The 21187-nt window shown below is 41.0% G+C and overlaps 1 protein-coding gene across 1 annotated transcript in view; it reads left to right on the forward strand.

Annotated features, from left to right (window-relative positions):
- VWA8 (von Willebrand factor A domain containing 8) overlaps window positions 1–21187 on the forward strand; it is a 428432-nt gene that overhangs the window by 344862 nt on the left and 62383 nt on the right. The window contains exons 38-39 of the mRNA XM_033948297.1: window positions 13036–13144; window positions 20034–20190. Coding sequence (XP_033804188.1) covers window positions 13036–13144; window positions 20034–20190 — 266 coding nt within the window. The remainder of the gene's footprint in view (window positions 1–13035; window positions 13145–20033; window positions 20191–21187) is intronic.

The following is a 21187-nucleotide window of genomic DNA, read 5'->3' on the forward strand; positions in this document are numbered from 1 at the left end:
TCTGACCCAGTTCTTAATAGGAGGGAATATTTTTTCACTCAGAGAATAGTTAAGCTGTGGAACGCGTTGCCAGAGGATGTGGTAAGAGCAGTTAGGGCTCCTTTTACGAAGCCGCGTTAGTGGCTTTAGCGCGTGTGACTTTTAATCACGCGCTACCCCCGCACTAGCCGAAAAACTACCGCCTGCTCAAGAGGAGGCGGTAGCGGCTAGTGCGTCCGGCGATTTAGCGCGCGCTATTACACGCGTTAAACCACTAATGCGGTTTTGTAAAAGGAGCCCTTAATGTTTAAAAAATTTTTTTAAGGTTTGAACAAGTTCTTAGAGGAAAGTCCTAGTCTGCTGTTGAGAAAGACATGGGGGAAGCCACTGCTTACCCTGGATTGGTAGCATGCAATGCTGCTACTATTTGGGTTTTTGCCAGGTACTTGTGACTTGGATTGGCCTTTGTGAAGATAGGATACTGGACTGGATGGATCATTGGTCTGACCAAGTAAGGCTATTCTTATGTTCTTATTTTGATATTCAGACTGAGAACAACACTGGCCTCTTAATGCATGATCTATAACTGTTGTCTCATTCCGGTGTGATTGTTTATGTTCTTTCTAATTTCTCTTTCCTATCAATTGAATGGCATTCCTTTCATTTAAATTATTAACCTGTAAACCATTAAAAAAAGGCAAGGCTCTTCAGGAAAAAGTAGAACTGGAAAAAGTAGGAAAAAACTAAAATGCTTCAGGGATGATTGAGTTTGGCAAATAAAATGTAATGCAGAAGAATGCAAACTATGCAGTATGGATGCAGACATCCTACTGTAGAAAATAGTTGGAAGGGTGAAAGTACTGATGTGTACCATTCTGGAGAGTGATCTCAGGGTAATTGTATCTGGTGATCTCAAGTAGCAAAGCAGAACAGTATAAGAGCCAGAGGAATGCTAGAATACATACAGAGAGGTATTTACATGTAGAAAAAAGGAGGTGATAATTTCTCTGCATGGGTCATAAGTGAGACCATGTCTCCAAAGGATAGAGAGTGGAAGTACTTCATTTGTGCCATTCCATTTTGTTTTGTCACAGAGCGTGCTATTGGTAGATAGTGCATGCTAAATGAAATAACACACGCTATGACAAAACAAAATGATACAAAAATGAACATCCCTATTATGCATAGCTTAAGAAAGTTGAGGCAAAGGGGAGAAGTGGTAGAGACATTCAAACACTCTAGATCAGTGGTCTCAAACTCGCGGCCCAGGGGCTACATGCGGCCCACAAGGAACTATTTTGAGACCCTTGGTATGTTTATCATAATCACAAAAGTAAAATAAAACAGTTTCTTGATCATATGTCTCTTTAGCTATAAATTACAATATTATTATTAAGACTTAGCCAAAAGGAAAGATTTATAAAGTTTACCTCATGCAAAATTGTCATTTCTTTAATAAGACATGAAGGGCTCCTTTTACTAAGCTGCGATAGCGGTTTTAGCGCTCGCTAGACCTTAACACCAGCATTGAGCTGGTGTTAGTTCTAGCCGCGTAAATCTTGCGTGCGCAAAAAATGCTATCGCAGCTTAGTAAAAGGAGCCCTAAGCTGCGATAGTGTTTTTAGCACACGCAGGATTTTTAGCACGCACTAAACCCGCGCTCTGCGGCTAGAACTAATGCCTGCTCAATGCTGGCGTTAAGGTCTAGCGTGCACGGCAATTCAGTGCGCGCTAAAACCACTATCGCAGCTTAGTAAAAGGAGCCCTAACTATTTTTTCTGAGGCCCTCCAAGTACCTACAAATCCAAAAGGTGGCCCTGCAAAGGTTTGAGTTTGAGACCACTACTCTAGAAGTATAAGTAATGTAAAGAAGCCAAGTGTTTTACAGTGGAAAGTAATTTCTAAAACAAATGGAAAAGCGTGATAAGAGTCAATCATGACATAAAAGAAAGTTTTTCAACAGAGGTAGTAGAGGCCAAAATAGTATAAGAATCAAAGAAAGCAGAGAGGATATTTAAATGCATGTAAATGTGGTGATAGCTTTTGGGCTTACAGGAGTTATAATATAAGAAATTAAAATTAAAAAATTAAATAAAAATAAACCCTGGGAATAGATGGATTTTGCAGGTGCTGCATCAGACCAGATGTGCCTTGCAATCCTTTTTGCTATTTCCTGTATTCTTGTTTTGCTTTGTACATTATTCTGCAATTTTGGCCGCAGCGTGAAGAATGATTCTTTCTATCTTTAGCAAACCCACCAGGGAGACAGGAGTCAGAAACTTCTATTTAAAAAATGCTACACAATTTATGTGTCTTAGGAACAAACAGGTGCAGAGAGCTTTAGGTTAACACCTCATAAACAAGCTTGAGAAACCATGCATAGCTCTTTACTTAGTTAATGCTGAGGGGTAAAGAGATACAGTACTTCATACTGAGATGATCACTTGTTTCTGGCTACCCTTTCCAAGCCATCAGTTTTCTTAGTGCATGACTACAAATGGTGTAATTTGGTACATTTTTTTAACAGTCTTGTTTTCTCAGAACTATTTTTCTCCTTATACAATCTAGCATGAGTAGTGTGTAATGTGTTACAGAAATGTATTTCCTATGTATATAAAGAGGAGAAAAGTTCATATTGAAAAATGGAAGATAAAACAACAGAAATGTTTCTGCTTAGAAGATTTAAAGGTGGATGTACTAAAGTGCAGCAAGGTAAACCCAAGGGGGCTCATTTAAAAAAAAAAACCAAAAAAAAAACAACCCAAAACCCACAGACATCCAAAAAACGGCATAAACTGGCACTTAGACCTCTTATTAGTCAAAACGTCCTAGTGGGCATTTTCAAAACTGACTTTTTAATAATAATAATAATAATAATAATAATTTTATTCTTTTTTTTTTTTCCTTTATTTATATTTTGAACATATTATCAAGAATAAACTTCTTGTACAGAATATGATTGAGTCAACATAATATAAAACAAATGAAGTAACATCTATATGACAAAATTACTATTTACTCGATCAAAATTAAAGTCCCAATATTGAGATCCAAGATGTTCCTGAGTGAGAAACTATTAAAAGGAAAAAGAATAAATTCAAATTACAAATTAGGCGGTCAGATGAAAATGGACCAAGAGTAAATTATATATTGAGATTTTCTTAATCCCCTTCAAGGCCCCTCCTGGAGAGAAATCCTGTCAGCTAAGAGAAATAATTTTATTCTTATATACCGCCAAAGCCATGGTAGTTCGAGGCGGTTTACAACAAGAAGAGCTGGACAATCAGCAAAAATAATTACAATGACGTCGTCGAGTACAATTGGAGAAGGGTGGATACAAGTTGAGTGGGAGTAAGTCAGAGTGATAGACACAGAGTAGAGGCGTCAAGTACATGTCGGAAGCGTACTTGGTAAGGTATTAAAAGTTCTTGGTTACAAATTGGTTGAACAGGTTTGTTTTAACTAGTTTTCTAAAGTTGAGATAGGATGAGGCGTGCTTAATGATGTTACCCAGCCAACCGTTCTTTTGGCCTGCCTGGAAAGCTAGGGTTCTACCCAGATATCTCTTGAATCGGCAGGCCTTTAATGTTGGGTGGCTAAACATATGTACACTGCGAGTAGGCCTGGTGGGACAGTCCAAGTTGAAGTGGGAAACCAGATATATGGGGGCCAAACCTTGAATGGATTTGAAACATAGACAGGCAAATTTGAACAATACTCTTCCTTCCAGGGGCAGCCAGTGGAGTTTTTGGTAGTAGGGGGTTATATGTACCCATTTTTTATGCCAAAAATCAGTCGAAATGCCGAATTTTGTATGATTCGGAGTCTTTGGATGGTTTTCTTGAAGGACCCTAGATAAATGATGTTGCAATAGTCGAGCAGGCTTAAAATGGAAGATTTCACCAGTAAGCGGAATGATGCTGCATCAAAGTACTTTCTGGTCGTTTTGTCTCCAATATGTCTAAATCTTTAGGGAATCTTCTCAATCAAAACTATTGTTTAGAAAAGGTCCTAAATATATATCAAAGTGCATATATCATCATATCTATAACCTTGGGGTCTTCAGTATGCCAGCTGGGTCAACAGACTCAAACCGGCTAAGCTCTTCATTAGTCCCGTTGGTTAGTTTTGTGTTGTTTTTTCTTTTTTTGTTTTCAATAATATTTAATTCATTAATTTCTAAATCTTAAGGGGCCATGTTAGGGGTGTGTTTTGGGTGGGCCTAGCACTTGGACATTTTATAGTGACAAAACATTTTATAGTGACAAAACAATTTGGATGTTTTGGCCTAGATCTGTTTTTAAAATGAATAAACTAAACAGATGATCTCTAGAGATATTGAAAATATAGCCCCAACATACTCCCCCAGTGGTCACTGATCCCCTCCCACCCCCAAATATTTGCATGAAACAGTACATATCTGTCTCTATGATAGCTGCAGATACTATGGCCAGTTCTAGTAGAACTGTAAGCAGGTCTCTGGTGGGCAGGTCTCTGGGCAGCGCAGTGGACTGCAGAGAAGGGGACCCAGACCCATATGCCACCCTAACTACTACACTTTTAGTGGAAAGTGTGAGCCCACCGAAACCCACCAAAAAACTTCTGGAGGGCTCACCATAAAATGTACAAGGATTATGGTGAAATACGTACCTGGCACCCTTAATGTGATGTTCACAACAGTGCTCCCTAGGATGCCCCACTGCTCTGCTGGCATGTCTGTGTGGCCAGTCCATTAAATATGCTGGCCCGTGCTACATGTAAATGACTTTTTTGGATGTTTTTAATTTGGACTTTTTTTCGATAATGGCAAAAAAAAAATATTAGATGTCCAGCTGGGCCATTTTCAAAAAATATATAGACATCTTGTGGTTTTTTTCAGGTGGACATTTTCTCCGCCCGATTTTTAGCTGCAAATTTGAAACCACTGTCCTAGATTGTGGCCACTGACATTTACACCTGCAGACACTGATTCACTGTTAACATGGTAGTTAGGGAACTGTGCCTTTCAAGCCACCCTCTCCTCTCCTCCTTTCATAGAAACATAGAAGATGACGGCAGAAAAGGGCTACAGCCCATCAAGTCTGCCCACTCTGCTTACCCACCCCCTGTCTATGCCCTAATGACCCAATTTCCTTATCTTGACCCTCGTAGGGATCCCACATGGGTATCCCATTTATTCTTAAAGTCTGGCATGCTGTCTGCCTCTATCACCTGCACTGGAAGCTTGTTCCAATGATCAACCACTCTCTCTGTGAAGAAATACTTTCTGGTGTCGCCATGAAATTTTCCGCCCCTGAGTTTGAGCGGACACTCGAGAGCCAATACAGATACATAAAGACATACAGAGAGGTTTGAAATCATTCTGTGAGGCTTTCTCTGCATTTTCCCCCACACCTCATTCCCTGCTGCTATACCACTGTTTCTGCTGGACTGGCTTTTAGAGATCCTGATGTACATTTAATTTTCTTTCTTGCAAATGCTACTGTGAAATCATGACTTAACTGTGTAATTTTCTTAATGATTGCTGTGTTTGGAAGTGGCCTCAGAAACAGGATCCAGTACTGCTTCTGCCACTGATGCTCCTTGAGGCCTTAGCATGTTATGTTGCCTCTCATTACCTGAGGTTCTTTCTACTAAGGCACACTAATGATTACTATGTGCTAAATGCCATGCAGGCCATAGAAATATAATGGGTTTCATGATATTTTGTGCATGCTAATCATTAACTTGCCTTAATAAAAGGACCCCTCAAAAAATTCTAACCTTTTGGAACAGGGACATGTAGATCAAGTACTGCTACAAAAAAAAATATTCGAAGATCCAAGATGGCTGCTGCTGTCTGATGCTGGAAAGACGCCTGAGAGTGTTTTCCTTACCTTTTGAAAAAATGCCGAAAAGAAGGGGCAAGAGTGTTGGTGGTGCCTCCCAGCGCTCAGGACCCACGGTTACCACAATTGAAGACATCTTTAGACGCCTTCAAAACGAGCAAGTCGGTTCGGGGAATCGCTCGCTGGAAGCGTCGGTAGAGAGGAGTGCTTCAACGACTTCCCATGGGCTAGACGTGACACTGAGCCCCGACATCAGGACGCCTCCCCTCCAGCCGTTGCCGCTGGGAGCTAGCTCACCGCGAGAGGAGAGCACGTCAGACGGATCAGTGTTCTCCCCTCGAGAGGCCAGCATGTCGGAGGGCTTGCTGCAGGAGACAACTCAGAGGGATTCGCTCCCTCTGGAGAAACCAGCGACTGGGACAACTCGTGCTACGGAGGAACAGGGCACTGAAGAGGTAGACCAGACATCTGAACTATCTTTGACTACACTAACAATTCCTTTTGTTCCAGTTAAGCCCCCAGAAGTCACTTTAGACTCGCTCTGGGAGTTAGTTGTGGCTTTGGGTAATTCTCTGACTCCTCAAATTAAAAACTTGGATAAAGAACTTAAAGACCAGAAAGAAGTCATTAAAAATTTGAAAGAAGATATAGAAATATTGAAATTTGATACTCAAGAAGATAAGAAGGACATAAAAATGATAAAAAGTAATCATGATTTATTGGTAAAAGATAATTTGATAATGAGGAGAAAATTGGAAGCACTTGAAAACAATTCCCAGATTAACAATTTACGTTTAATTAATTTTCCAAAGGTCTCTTCAATTACCCCAAGAGACATGATAAAGCGTTACTTTCTGGAAATACTAAAAATTCCTGAGAACTCATTACCACCACTGACAAGAGTATATTATTTACCTACAAAGACTCAGGATGTTCAGAAGAAAGATGTAATTGGAAAATCCCAGGAAAGTTCTCTGGATGTATCCGCTTTATTAGAACAGTCGGATAGAGAAGTGGCTATTTCAGCCACTCTCCTACTGACTGTAGTTCTGGCTCCAGATAAAGATTGGATCCTAAAACTTTTCTTTAAAAATAGAACCCCAGAGACTTCCTGGGTTTTCATATTCAAATTTTTCCGGATGTCTCTAAGGAGACCCAAAAGAGAAGAAGGGAATTTCTAATGTTGAAACCTGGTGTGACCCAGATTGGGGGTTTATTTTTCCTTAGATATCCTTGTAAATGTGTAGTAAGGTATCATACTTTGAAATATGTGTTTTTTGAACCAGCTCATTTGACAGCCTTCCTCTCCATGAAGCGCCTTGGGAATGAAGAAAAATCAGCGTCCAAGGAATAATTAGCTCCTTTTCAGTATCAGATAATGTAATTTCTCTTAGTTGTTATTTTGAATTTTTAAATCACTCCGTTTCTTAAGTCTTGGATCCTAATTTTGAGGACTAGTGTGTGATTAAGTTGAGAATTTTTTTTCTCTTTTTGGATAGAAAGTATTTTAATGTTTTGTTTAATATTATGTTTGCTTAATTGCACTTTCTGTACAAGATGAAATGCTTGTTAAATAATGTAAAAATTTCTAAAATAAATAAATTAAAAAAAAAATAGAAATATTCAATAAATATCTAAGCTGCAAGCCTTTCCTGTAAAGAAAAAGCACCTTTTATTCTTTATAGAATACTACTCATAGTGTTAACAGGTCAAAAACATGCCTATAATTTGGACACACTTAAACCAGCCATAGAGCTGGTGTAAATGTTTGCTCTAAGATTGCTAAAGAATACACATAGATCGAATATTATAATTCGCCCATGTGTACACCTACCTGCAAAGTACATGCCACCAAATATTGATGCGTAGAATACAGCATATCCGTAAACTGGTTATACATGTGAATGAGCAACTTGCCTTTACATGCATTCTTAACACCTAAATCTAGGTGGCGCCATACGGCCCTAGGCTTGGATTCTTGAACCAGCACCAATGTCGGCGGCCACCAATCAAGTCAATCACACATTGGTGCCAGTTTCGGAATCGCACTGATACAAAAGGCACCAGAAATGTAGGCCAGAGTTTTCCTGGCCTACATTTCCGGCACTTATCTTTGTAAGAATCGCGCCTACAGAGAGGCTTGATTCTGGCACCAATTTTCTAGCGCCTCAAATCTCGGTTGAAAACAGCATTTGGACAGAATTTTTAACGTAGATATGGGCACCCACCGATGTCTAGAAAATCGACATCATAACTATAGTACCCTGTGGTTAAACCTCAAAATCCATCCTTTGAAATCTTTTTACAGTGACATCTAATCATTAGACATGTTGTCAATTCTTTATTTAAACTACTACTCCCCTCCTTCATCACCTTCATATCAAAACCTACAGACAATATGGATACACACAGATGTTAAAAAATATATACTGTATATGGGAACCAACAAACAGTATCTGCTTCGATGCTGTGCTAAATACATAAAAAATGAAGCAATCTTTAATAACATATTCTTAATAAATATAATAAAATATGACTAAAATACACATACAATGATAATCTAATAGCCAAATAAGACAGATAACATAAACCTTAAAGCCATCCGCCCATTATAGAAAGTGCATAAGTGCAAACGCTAATATAAAGTGTATATACCAATAAGAGTCCTCAAACAAAGGTTCTTCATTCCATGTTGACTACCAACAAAAGTCCTTCAGTGAAAACTTGTAATTTCTTCTGCTCTTTCTCTTATGAATCCATATCATCACTTAGAACCCAACAATGCTCTACATCCGACGGTGTTTCGCGGAAAGCGTCTTCAGGAGACAAGACTTATGGGTAGTGGACTTAGGAGTTATAATCCTTATAAATCCATATTGATGACAACCATCAGGAGAGGAAAACCAATTCCCAGCTTGTCGACTAACCAAAAGCAGGCTAAGCAAGGCTGGGTTCCAAATGATGATAAGGATTCATAAGAGAAAGAGCAAAAGAAATTACAAGGTTTTCACTGAAGGACTTTTAACCCAGAGCCACAGGTGCTTCCTTTTAGGTAGGTGTCTCTTATTATTTTCTTAACCTTTTGGAAATTAGGTTTACTATGCTATATATATATATATATCAAGTGCTTTCTTGAGTAATGCATTATTAATTGGAAGGATTATACTAAACTTAATTATACCTTTTGGTGGAATTCAGTTTGTCATATTTATAAAATGGAGAGAGTGCTTGCTATACAGCAAGGAAATTATAACACTTTTAAAAAGATTTGGGGGCTATTGATTACATAATCTAATGATTAGACACTTTAAACACCTTTTTATTATATAAGAATATAATTAGTTTGGGATTGGGATGTATGATATATGTTTTAATTGGTTGATTCCTAATGGAAGGGGTGGTGAGGGAGGATTTCTCTTATGGAGACCATTCCATACTACTCCAGATATTAGACGCCATAGGAATATCAGGTAAAGTTCACAACTGGTTCCAAGGTTTCCTTAAAACAAGATCATACAGAGTTAAATCAAAAGACCTTTTATCCGACCCTTAGATAAACCCCTGCGGAGTTCCACAAGGATCCCCACTATCGCCCATACTATTCAACCTCTTCAACCTCTTCATAGCTTCCCTAGGCACAGCCCTAGATGCCCTAAATATAACATCTTTCAGCTACGCGGATGACATAACCATCCTCCTCCCCTTCAATATCCAAGACCCCCATCTCCAATGGACTCCTGAAAACAGCACTGGAAATTGTAGAAAAATGGATGATGAACCATAAGCTGAAACTGAATGCGGATAAAACCAAATTCCTTCTACTAGAGAAGGAACAAAAACCATCCATAACAGCACTGGAAGTAAACGCAATTAAATATCCAATACAAAGCACCCTCAAAATCCTGGGAGTACATTTAGACAGATGCTGCACAATGCAGACACAAATCCATAAAATCATACAAAAAGCATTTTTCACCATGCGAAACCTAAGAAAAATAAGAAAATTCTTCACCAAAGAGCACTATAAGATCATTGTACAATCCCTTATACTCAGTATCCTAGATTACTGCAACAGCCTCTTCCTACCATGCCCAAACAACATGATAAAACAACTTCAGACTGTTCAAAACACAGCCATCAGACTCATCTACTCACTTTAAAAATTTGACCACATCACCGCCGCCTATGTAGACTCTCACTGGCTCCCAATAAAAGCAAGAACTCAATTCAAATTCTACTGTCTTATATTTAAAGTAACCCATGGTACTGCCCCCAGTTACCTAAACAACCGCCTACACCGCTACCGCACACCCAGAATAAGGAGAACTCAGAACCTATTCACCTTCCCCCCTCACAATGGTACCCGATGCAAGAAACTATACGACAACCTTCTAGCGACACAGGCAGCGAAAATTGACCCTACCATCACCAAACTGATGATCAAAACAACAGACTTTAAAGTGTTTCGAAGAGAAATCAAAACATTTCTATTCAAAAAACACTTACCTACTTACTAATCTCCTCCCTACTCGCACATGCTTCCTCCCCCGTGAATAACACATTAGTTAACCCCTCGAATCATACCTACCAATATATATTCAGATCCAAAATAAGCGACCACCTTCTTTATCCAACAAACTTCTTCCTTCAATGTAAGATAATTTTCTTGTGTTACCTGAACATATTGTTATTCTCCAATGTAATCTGTAACTTACTTGAATCTTCGCTAGGTAATTCTCTCGGAAAAATCCAGATATCTTCTAAGTTGTAACTCTCTACCGTATCATGTAACTCACAGCTCTTCAACCGCCGGTCCACGGACCGGTGAGATCAACTTCTTCAATTTCCTGCCGGTCCGCGCAGGACCGGCAAGATCGGGGAGCTGTCACTCGCGCAGGGCCGGAGAGATAATAGGGAGCCTCACACTGTGCTTTCTCCCCTCCCAGCGGCTCTCCTTACAAACGCAGCAATTCAAAAAGGAAGCCTTGGAGCTTTTGCTGAGTTGGGCCGCCTCTGATGATGCAACTTCCGCTTTCCTCAGAGGTGGTGCGACCCAACAAAGGACCCGGGGCTGCCTTACTGAATCGCAGCGCTGGCAAGTAAGGAGAGTTTCTGGGAGGAGAGAAAGCTCCTGGGCATGGTGAAAAAAAAAAAAGGGGACAGCTGCTACTGGACCTGGATAGGGAGAAGGAGAGATGCTGCTGGGAAGTGGGAGGGAAAGGAGTCTGGGAAGCTGCTGGGTAAGGGGGAAAAGGGACAGCTGCTACTGGACCTGGAGAAGGAGAAGGAGAGATGCTGCTGGGAGGGGGAGGAGGGAAAGGAGTCTGGGAAGCTGCTGGGCAAAGGAAAAAAAGGGACAACTGCTATTGGACCTGGAGGGAAGCTTGAGGGCAAGGGAAAAAAAGGGACAGCTGCTACTGGAGAGGGAGAAGGAGAGATGCGGCTGGGAGGGGAGGAAGGGAAGAGAGTTACTGCTGGACAGGAGGAGGAGGGAAGGGAGAATGAAAAAAGGAAGGAAACAGCTGGCAGAGAAATTAGAGGACGGGAAGGGAAGACACAGGCATGAGAAAGTAGAGAGATTGATGATAGGAAGGGGTCAGCAGAAAAATAAGCAGAGAGGGACAACGATGATAGATCTGGTGTAGGAGAGATAAAAATGAAGAGAGCAGTGAAGCTGGAATGAATCATGTAAAAAGGAGAGAGGGGGGACAAGCTGGATGGAAAGGGGAGAGGGGCATAGAAAGAAGACAGATAGCATATGGAAGGGGGAGAGGACAGACAGTGAATGGAAGGGGCAGATGCTGGATTGAAGAGACAGAGAGGGCAGATGCTGGAAGGAAGAGAGTGAAAAGAAGATTGAAAGCAGAAACCAGAGATGACAAAAGGTAGAAAAAAATAATTTTATTTCTATTTTGTGATTAGAATATATCAGATTTGAAATATATATCATGCTAGAGCTGGTGTTAAACATAACTGGGGACTGCAAAACCCAGGCAGTGCTTCTTTAGCTTCCAGTTGGCTTAGGGCGCTCTCTGACCAGGGGGCAGTTGCCCTAGTTGCACTCCCCTAAAACTATTCCTGTCATGTGTGACTGCAGTATTCTGTTAGCATGATATTTCTGTGTAGCATTCTGTAATAATTTGGCTTGTTCCGTTTTCTTGATAGTAGAGGGGATATATGTGAAGGGGAGGGGAGACAGGGGTTTTGTTGATCCTTGCTCTGAATTATTTGTATTTATAAAATGACAATTGTACAGAATATTGTTTCTTTTTATAATTTAATAAAATACATTCAATATAAAATCATAACTGAGGCTTGTGTGGATGGGATCAGATGATTTGTGGGGACTGAGCTCGCGGAGATGGGGCGGAAACGGGGTTTTTAAATTTTAGTCCTAGTAGTTTGCCGGTCCACAAAATAATTCTTTTTTTTCTGCCGGTCCACGGGTGTAAAAAGGTTGAAGAACACTGATGTAACTCACATGAAACTGTGTTATGTAATTCTCTCGGAAATGTCCAGATTTCTTCTAATTTGTAATCCGCTTAGAACCGCAAGGCACAGGTGGAATAGAAATCACTTATGTAATGTAATGTAATGTAATGTTTCTTTTTTATGCTTTTGATATAATGTATAAGAATGTCAAGTGATTTGTAAGAATTCTCTGATTGAATATTATGCATTTGTTGTAAGATATGAAAATGAATAAAGATTTAAAAAAAATAAAAATAAAAACCCCATCTTTTTCTATTATTATCAAATAGGAGTCCTCTTTACCCCAAAAATAGAGGGTCGATATTCAGCACTATTTAGGTCAGGAACGATCCCTGGATGTCTAAATACCACAATGCTGGTGGCTGCAGGAGATTGCCTGCGATCTCCCATGGTCTGAATATGAGTCTGCTAATGCACATAAGCACCTGTGAATTTGATGGCATGTTTGACTTACATTAGTGTTTCCTTCCTCTAATTGCCAATTTTTAGAAATGTTGCACTGTCTGTTAGATTTTTTTTGCTTTCTGGTAATATTGACATTTATGTCCTCTGTATATAATTTTTCCACATTTTTGGTGGTGGTCATTAAACATATAGAGCAATTTCTTGAATGGAAATCAGGTTTGTTGTACATGTTTAAATGATGAAGCATCTCTTTCTACATTTTGTTTTGCTTCATGAAAGCTGTCTTCATTTAAAAGTAAAATTCTACTATTTTATTCATTCATCTCCTTAGATAACAGTGCAGAAAGAGAGTAATTTGGATGTCAGCTCACCGAAACATGGAAAGGTAGACCTAAGCAACATGCCCCACGTTGGTGGAAACATATGGGCAGGTGGAACAGGTTGGTGTTACTGCTTGATTTGATGACTACAGATCTCCACACACTGCAGTGGCAGATTCATATAACAGAAAACTAGAATTTAATGGCTGATGATGACAAAACCCATTCATTCTGACAGTTACCTCCTTCTGCTGAAATACTGCTGAACCTTCTCAGTCTCTGTTCTTACCTTCACTTCTTCATTAATCATTTTTACAATTTACTCCTCTACTGCTTCTATCCTATATATTCTGTGAAGAAATATTTTGTTACTCCTAACATACCCTCTTTCAGCCTCATGCCTCTTGTTCTTAGTGCTTTCCATTGCAAAAATTAGTATCATATCTCTGTTTACATTTCTATCTATATTAATACCGCTGTGTTTTCTTTATATTGCCTCTCTTCATCCTTGATGGCATAAAGTGCTAAGAAACAAATGTATGAACCCAAGTGCAATAATGAAAGATTAGGTTTCTTACCTCTGCTAATCTTTCTTCTTGTAAATCTCCTCTGAAGGCTGAACATTAGGGTCTTGCATCCTTTCCAGCCTTGGCTGCAGGGCTCACAAACAAATCTTGTCTCCTTCCCTTAAGGATACCTCTCTGGGTACTTCCCATGATTCTCAGTTGGTAGTAAAGCCAGGTAGATCTAGCACAAACAGGAAACATAAGAAAGAGAGAGGGGTGCGGGGACTTCCCACTACAAGTCAGTTCTGCTCATGACAATATAAACACATCAGCAACGAATGCCAAGAAGGCCAAATTTAACCTAACAATAAATTTGAACAGTTATAAACTGCAAAACTCAGCAACTTTTCGCAAAAGAGACACAGCCTGAAGATCAGATGGGCACCACCCAGGGGACCCCACTAACTCCTTAATCTTACATAAAAGGACACTGTTGTGATTCTTAGTGAGGCTGGTCAAAGACGGCAATCCAGCTTTCCAGTTACTGAAGAGGCAACCTGCGAATTGGACAAAATAGATAGGCAGGTGTTCAGCCTCCAGAGGAGATTTACAAGAAGGAAGATTAGCAGAGGTAAGAAACCTAATCTTTCATTCCTGTACAATCCCTCTGGAGGCTGAACACTAGGAATGCATCAAAGCAGTCCCAACTCTCAGGGGGGCCCGATGAGTCTGCCGCCAGAACAGAAGTGTCAAAAGCTGTATCACACTTAGCTGCCACATCAAGTTGGTAAAACTTGGTAAAGGTATGAAGAGAGGCCCAAGTGGCCGCCCTACAAATCTCCTCAGGCAAGATCGCCAGAGATTCCGCCAAGGAAGCCATTCCTTTGGTAGAGTGAGCCTTCACCCCCAAGGGGAGGCTTCTTCCCCGCCGACACATAGGCAGCGGAAATGGCCGCACGTATCCACCTCGAGATGGTAGCCTTGGAAGCAAAAACGAAGCGTCTAAGTCCAAAAAATACACTTTTAAAAACTTTGATAAAAATCCAAGATGGCCACTGTGGGTGCTGATTTTGCCCTAAAACAGCCTGGGAAAAACACAGGGAACCTGTAAAAATGGCAATTTTACGGGGAGGAACCAAGACATGCAGGGAAACTACCAAAACCCCCAATTTTAGCACCCCCCAAAATCGCCAAACTCAGGGGCACAAAGACACCACTGAGATATGTGCTGCAATGCAATTCAATGCTTAATATTAAATGGCAGTAGTCTTCAAATCCAGATGTTTTATAAACTCACTCAATAGGTCCTGGATTTATGAAGTGTCAATATTTTGTTTTAGTTCAAAAAGACGCCTCAGCCCCACCTCTCCACCACTGTAATAGTTTTATACTGTGGGAAGTACGTTGTGGCACTTCATCATTGGCTGTCTATTTGATTTTATTTTGTTTTTATTTTATTTTTCATTTTGTGCTGCTAATAAATATGTTGCCTTTATAATAAATAGTTTTACATTTGTGTTTCCTTTATAATAAATATGAAAAATTGTTGAATACTTATCTCAGCTGAACCCGGGAGTCAGACCCGACATGTTTCGCACCAGAAAGTGCTTTATCAAAGGTCTCCCAAGGCTGCCGCTGTCATCCGACTCCAACTAAATTGTGAAATTTAGTTGGAGTCGGATGACAGCGGCAGCCTTGGGAGACCCTTGATAAAGCACTTTCTGGTGCGAAACATGTCGGGTCTGACTCCCGGGTTCAGCTGAGATAAGTATTCAACAATTTTTCATATTTATTATAAAGGAAACACAAATGTAAAACTATTTATTATAAAGGCAACATATTTATTAGCAGCACAAAATGAAAAACAAAATAAAATAAAATAGACAGCCAATGATGAAGTGCCACAACGTACTTCCCACAGTATAAAACTATTACAGTGGTGGAGAGGTGGGGCTGAGGCGTCTTTTTGAACTAAAACAAAATATTGACACTTCATAAATCCAGGACCTATTGAGTGCAATGCAATTCAATGGCAGCCAGCAATACACAGTGCAAGCAAAGGAGAGCTGATAAAACTGGATTTTCAGGTCAGACTGCCTCACCTTCCCTGTCACCTCAGATAACGACCACCAGGACCCCTCAGGGAAATTAGGGAAGATACGCGGTCCGGTTCCGATCCCGGTGTATCTTCACAAAACCGCAGCAGCCTGCGCTCTAACCCTTAGTGGATGAACCCATGGTGAGATGGCTCCCGATCCTGGAGACCCGATCCAATCTTGCAGACTGTCTAGAGGGCTTACTGCAGTTTCAGCAAACACCCTCCAGAAGCAGACAATATTGAAGTAAAAATTTGTGATCTCCCACCGAAGGATCACTCACACAGAGTGAATCCGCAGCACTTGGGCAATACCCGCAATACCGCAGCACTTGGGCAATACCCGCAATACCGAACAAATAAAAGTCTAGAAATTAAAAAATAAATCACGAACAGAAAAGACAAGAACCCATGCAGCAAAGGCTGCAGGAACAAACTGAGAATCATGGGAAGTACCCAGAGAGGTATTCTTAAGAGGAGGAGACAAGATTTGTTTGTGAGCCCTGCAGCCAAGGCTGGAAAGGATGCAAAACCCTAATGTTCAGCATCCAGAGGGATTGTACAAGAATGAGAATTTCAAGTTCTTACCATGATGCATACCTTTGTTTAATTTTTTAAAACTTATTTTTTTATTGATTTTCCACTCATATAATACAAAGAAGACCACATATAGAACATTCCTCAGAAGACTATGGGGTTCATAATAAAAAAAAAAAAAAACGTCTAAAAAGTGTCCTAAGTGGCTACTTGGACGATCAAAAAGCCTGATCGTCCAAGTATCCATAACCAAAGCTGGTTTTTAGACGTATCTAAAACCAACTTAGGCCTTTCCCCTGCCTCTAAACGCACAGAGAGAAAAGAGGTGTGTTTAGAGGAGGGGAAAGGGCGGGCAGTGGGCGGGAGGTGGGCCGACCTACACCTAGCCGTACAACAGGTATAACCAATACAGTTTAGTCGGCACTTAGACCTTTTTCACTTAGACGAAATAAAACCAGGTCTAAGTGCTGAAAAACGGGCCACTGAGCTGATGGCCACTGGCGCCATCAGTTCAGCGGCCCGGCAACCTAACCATCGCAGCAGGAGAGATGCCTCATCTCCCCTACCGCGATGCCATCACTCTTCTACCCGAACTGCCGCGACCTGCGGCAGTTCGGGTAGAGGAGTGATGGCATCGCGGTAGGGGAGATGAGGCATCTCTCCTGCCGCGATGCATCACTCCCCCCCCCACACACAACATCGGGGCAAGAGGGAGGCGGGGCTTTGGTACCCCTGGGCCAATCCAGCCCCATTCTTAGTTGAGCTGCATGCTGGACGGACGGGTTTGGCACCCGTCTGTCTGGCCAACCTAAAATAGGTACGGGGAAGGGGGGGTGGGGTCGGCCGGGGGGTCGCGGTTCGGCTGGGGGGGCCGATCGGGGGTTCTTGGGGGGAGGGGGGTGCGTCGAGGGCAGGAGGGCCTGGGATTCCTCCTGCCCATACTGTAGTGGGGGTGGGGGTAGGGGTGCCTGGGGCAAGAGGGCTTGGACTTCCTCTTGCCCCGATGTTATCGGGGGGGTCGAGGCTTCAACGGGACAAGAGGGCTTGGACTCCCTCTTGCCCCGATATCGTCGGGAGGGGGGGGTCATGGTTTGACATGGCAGGAGGGCTTGGGCACCCTCCTGCCTGGATCGTTGTTGAGGGGGGGAGGATTCTGTAACCGGTGTTGTTTTTGACAGACACCGGTTACAGAATCCAGCTTTTAGGCGAAGGACTGGCTCCTCCTTCGCCTAAAAGCCCTTCTGTTGGACATTTTGTGGGTTTTTTTCATTATGGTTAAAAAGTGTAGACGTGCTGTGGGGGTACTTTTAGACATAGTGGAGATTGGGCGTTTAGGCAGAGGAAGGCCATAATCAAAACATGGACGTATGTTTTGGTTATGGACACTTTCCCTGCTTCTGGGTTGAACGTTTAGGGACTTAGGCCAAAAGGGGACAGACTTTTTTTTGATTTTGCCCCTCTACACCTTTAACAACTTTCTTAAACAAAAGCAGTCCGTCAAAGCATCACCCACATATCGGACACCCGTTTATTCTCTCACAAACTATAAATGTACCTGCTTTCAAAGCCACCTGCACCAAGTTCCACATCTTCCTAGCTTTCTCCTCCTTTCCTTTGATTTTGGCAGAGGGCCATTCACTTTCCATCCTATGTCTAACTCTGGCCCACCAGCCCATTAGCTCTGTATGATTGGGCAGAATTCAAGAATAAGTGCCACGGTGCCTTTCTGACTATATTCCTTCCAACACAAATTGGATACAATTCCGAAGCTAGGTGTCACACTAAGGGTGCATTGAGTGCCAGTTCTATAAAAGCATCTGTATACACAAATTCTGTATAGAATAGTGATATATACAGTGTTAGGTATGCTCATACCAGATCAGTGGCTGGCATAAGTAAGTGCACCTAAGTGTTCCATGATCAGTGAGCAACTGACACTATTTTGTAAATTGTGTGGATAACCTGGAGCCTTTCCAAGCTCTATCATGTGTATTTCCCCTTGCAGTTAAACGCTAATGAACGTATGAGCTATTTTATAGAACAGCGTGTAGTGCACATACTCATGTAAGTGCCAATTATCTTGGTACTCATGAGCTTATGGCATGCATAACTACACTTGTGCAATTTTAGAATTACCTTTATGCATAACACTCCCCATAGCTCCAGCCTGACTAATGTAATGTAGCCCCTAATGAGACTTTATACTGCTGCCCCACTTCATTGATTTGAGAGTGAATGCTTCTATATAGCCTCCGAAATTATACTCCAAACCACAATCCATTAGTGTGGAAAAGAGATAAAGGAGAAAAAAAATACAGCCTGTGTTTCCTGGAGACCCATACAGCATTATTATCCCTATTAAAATGCTAAGGAAAATTATGTAGATTGAGGTACCAGTATAAAGTATCTTGTGAATTAAGACTAAGGGCTCCTTTTACAAAGGTGCATTAGGGCCTTAACGCGCGAAATAGTGCGCGCTAAAATGCCACGTATGCTAGCTGCTACTGCCTTTTCTTGAGCAGGCGATAGTTTTAGGCTAGCATATGCTAATCCGGTGCGTGCACTAAAAACGCTAGCGCACCGTTGTAAAAGGAGCCCTAAATTTACAATTCCAAAAAATAGTGAATCTTGAACGATATTGTAAGCCAATGGAATTGTTTAAGAACTGGAGTGGTGTCCGACCTGTTGTCTGTAAGCAATCAAGATGTTGCTGTCTGAGTCAGTCCAAAATATAGAGAATTGCAGTAATCAAGGTGATTTAAAATTAAAGCAAAAGTGATGGCTTTCAGCTTGACAATAAAGAATGGTTTTACTGAATGTATTTGTTTGAGAGGTGAAGTAAGTGGTAACCCTTGGCCCCACTCTACCCTTGGCCTCCTATGGCTGCTTATGTGCACAGGAGGCAGGCCAGAAGAACACTAAGGGCTCCTTTTACTGAGGTGCGCTAATGTTTTTAGCACGCGCTGTCCCCCGTGCTACGCGCCAAGAACTAACGCCAGCTCAATGGTGGCGTTAATGTCTAGCGTGCACTAAAACCGCTAGCGCAGCTTAGTAAAAGGAGCCCTAAAAGAGGGTAAATAGGACAAATAGAAATTCCCCTTTTACCAGTACATTCAGAATTCTGGGACACTGTGATCCCCAGAGGTAGCCAGCTGCTTAGAGAAATTTTCTGCCAGCTCCCACAAAGCTCTTAACCAGAGAGAGAAAGAGACAGATTGCTTCTCCCTACTTCAAACTGCTCGCTTCCCCTTCTCGTTCCAATTTCTTTCTGTTTTCCTCTACACTGTTTTCAGGCTGCAAAAAAACCCCCCAAAACAAAACCCCTCTGAATCTTTCAAAAGAGCCAATAGTAGCTCTCTGCTTTTAGCAGTGGGAGAAGTCCACACAGTGTGCATTACAGCCTCCCTGCAACTTGAAACCTCTAAAAGATTAAGTGAACAGAGGAACCCCCCCTCCTCACATAAGATTTGATTATTATTGCAATTTGAGAGTCAAAGGTTAGAAAAAAAATCAAATTTACAGCCTAGGATTATGGTACAGTCAAAAAGGAGAATAGGAATTTTATTAATCTGAGGTTGAATTGAGTGAAGAGAAGATGGAGCTCAAGGGGATAAGTTAGCTGCAAGATGTACAGTAGGTTGTGTGTGGTCATGGACTTTTGTTGCTGTAATAGCTGAATAAGGAGGGGGATTTTTTTATTTTTTAAAAAGAAGAAACAAAACTACGTACAGTACTTGCACATTTATAGTATAATATTCCAGAAGCAGCCAGTTCTTATTGAGCTAAAAGCCTCAAAATTCAGGAGAACATTTCTAGACCAAAAGCCAATATATAGATGATAAAAGCTTGGTTTTAACCCTGAATGTTGTAGGTGGCAGGGATACTGCAGGTCTGGGTGGAAAAGGTGGTCCATACCGTTTGGATGCTGGACACAAAGTTTACCAGGTGTCTCAGGCTGAGAAAGATGCTGTTCCTGAGGAAGTGAAGATTGCTGCTAGAGAGATGGCTGAAAAGGCATTTAAACAAAGGTGAGTGTGAGAATTTCAAAAATAATGGCAAAGGTTTCCAGCATTTTATATTTATTAAATAAATACACCTACCAAATGCGGGTAAACTTAAGTTTCATTGTTTATCTTATAAAGAATACAAAAGAAACAGATGTAGAGCAGAACTACAGAAGATACTGATGGAGGGTGCACCTGCCTGATTAATTCTCTTCTTTAGAAAATTGGGGGGGGGGGCACATTTGAATCCTCACATGATATTATATATGGGTAGAATTAGCCAGATACTTGGCCACCTAGCTAGCTGTTTAAATATGGCTGAATAGTCACGCAAGCTAATTGGATAAAAAATGCCAGGTGCACTCTGCTAGATTTTCAAATTGAACACTTAAAGGACAATTTTTTGACTGAGTATCTGCATTTTCATATCACATAGGTGCATAAATGTACAGATTATTTGCACTTTCACAGGTAAGTGTACGATTACATGCATAAATGGTTAATCTATCTCTTTTTTAAAAAATGGTTAACGAGTGAGGTGAAGGAAACTTTTAGAGCTAAAAGAGAATCCTTTAGAAAGTGGAAGAAGGATCTGACTGAAAATAATTGCAAATAGCACAAAGAATGGAAAGTCAAATACAAGACACTAATAAGGAAGACCAAAGAGAGTCTTTGAAAAGAAGATTGTGCTGGAAGCACAGTAAAAACTTTTTAGGTATATTAAAAGCAAACAGCTAGGAAGAGAATCAGTTGGATCACTAGATGTCCAAAGGATAAAAGGGGCTCTCAGGAAAGACAAGGCCATAACAGATTAAATGAATTCTTTCTTTTGGTCTTCATGAAGGAAGATGTGAGGGAGTTACCGGTGCCAGAAATGGTATTCAATTCTGATGAATCAGAGAAACTCAAACAAATTTCTGTAACATTGAAAGATGTAATGGGCCAGTTTGACAAATTAAACAATGGTAAATCACATGGACCAAATAGTATACATCCCAGAGTACTAATAGAATTGAAAAAG

This window comes from Geotrypetes seraphini, chromosome 6, assembly GCF_902459505.1.
Source record: "Geotrypetes seraphini chromosome 6, aGeoSer1.1, whole genome shotgun sequence".
Classification (NCBI taxonomy): Eukaryota; Metazoa; Chordata; class Amphibia; order Gymnophiona; family Dermophiidae; genus Geotrypetes; species Geotrypetes seraphini.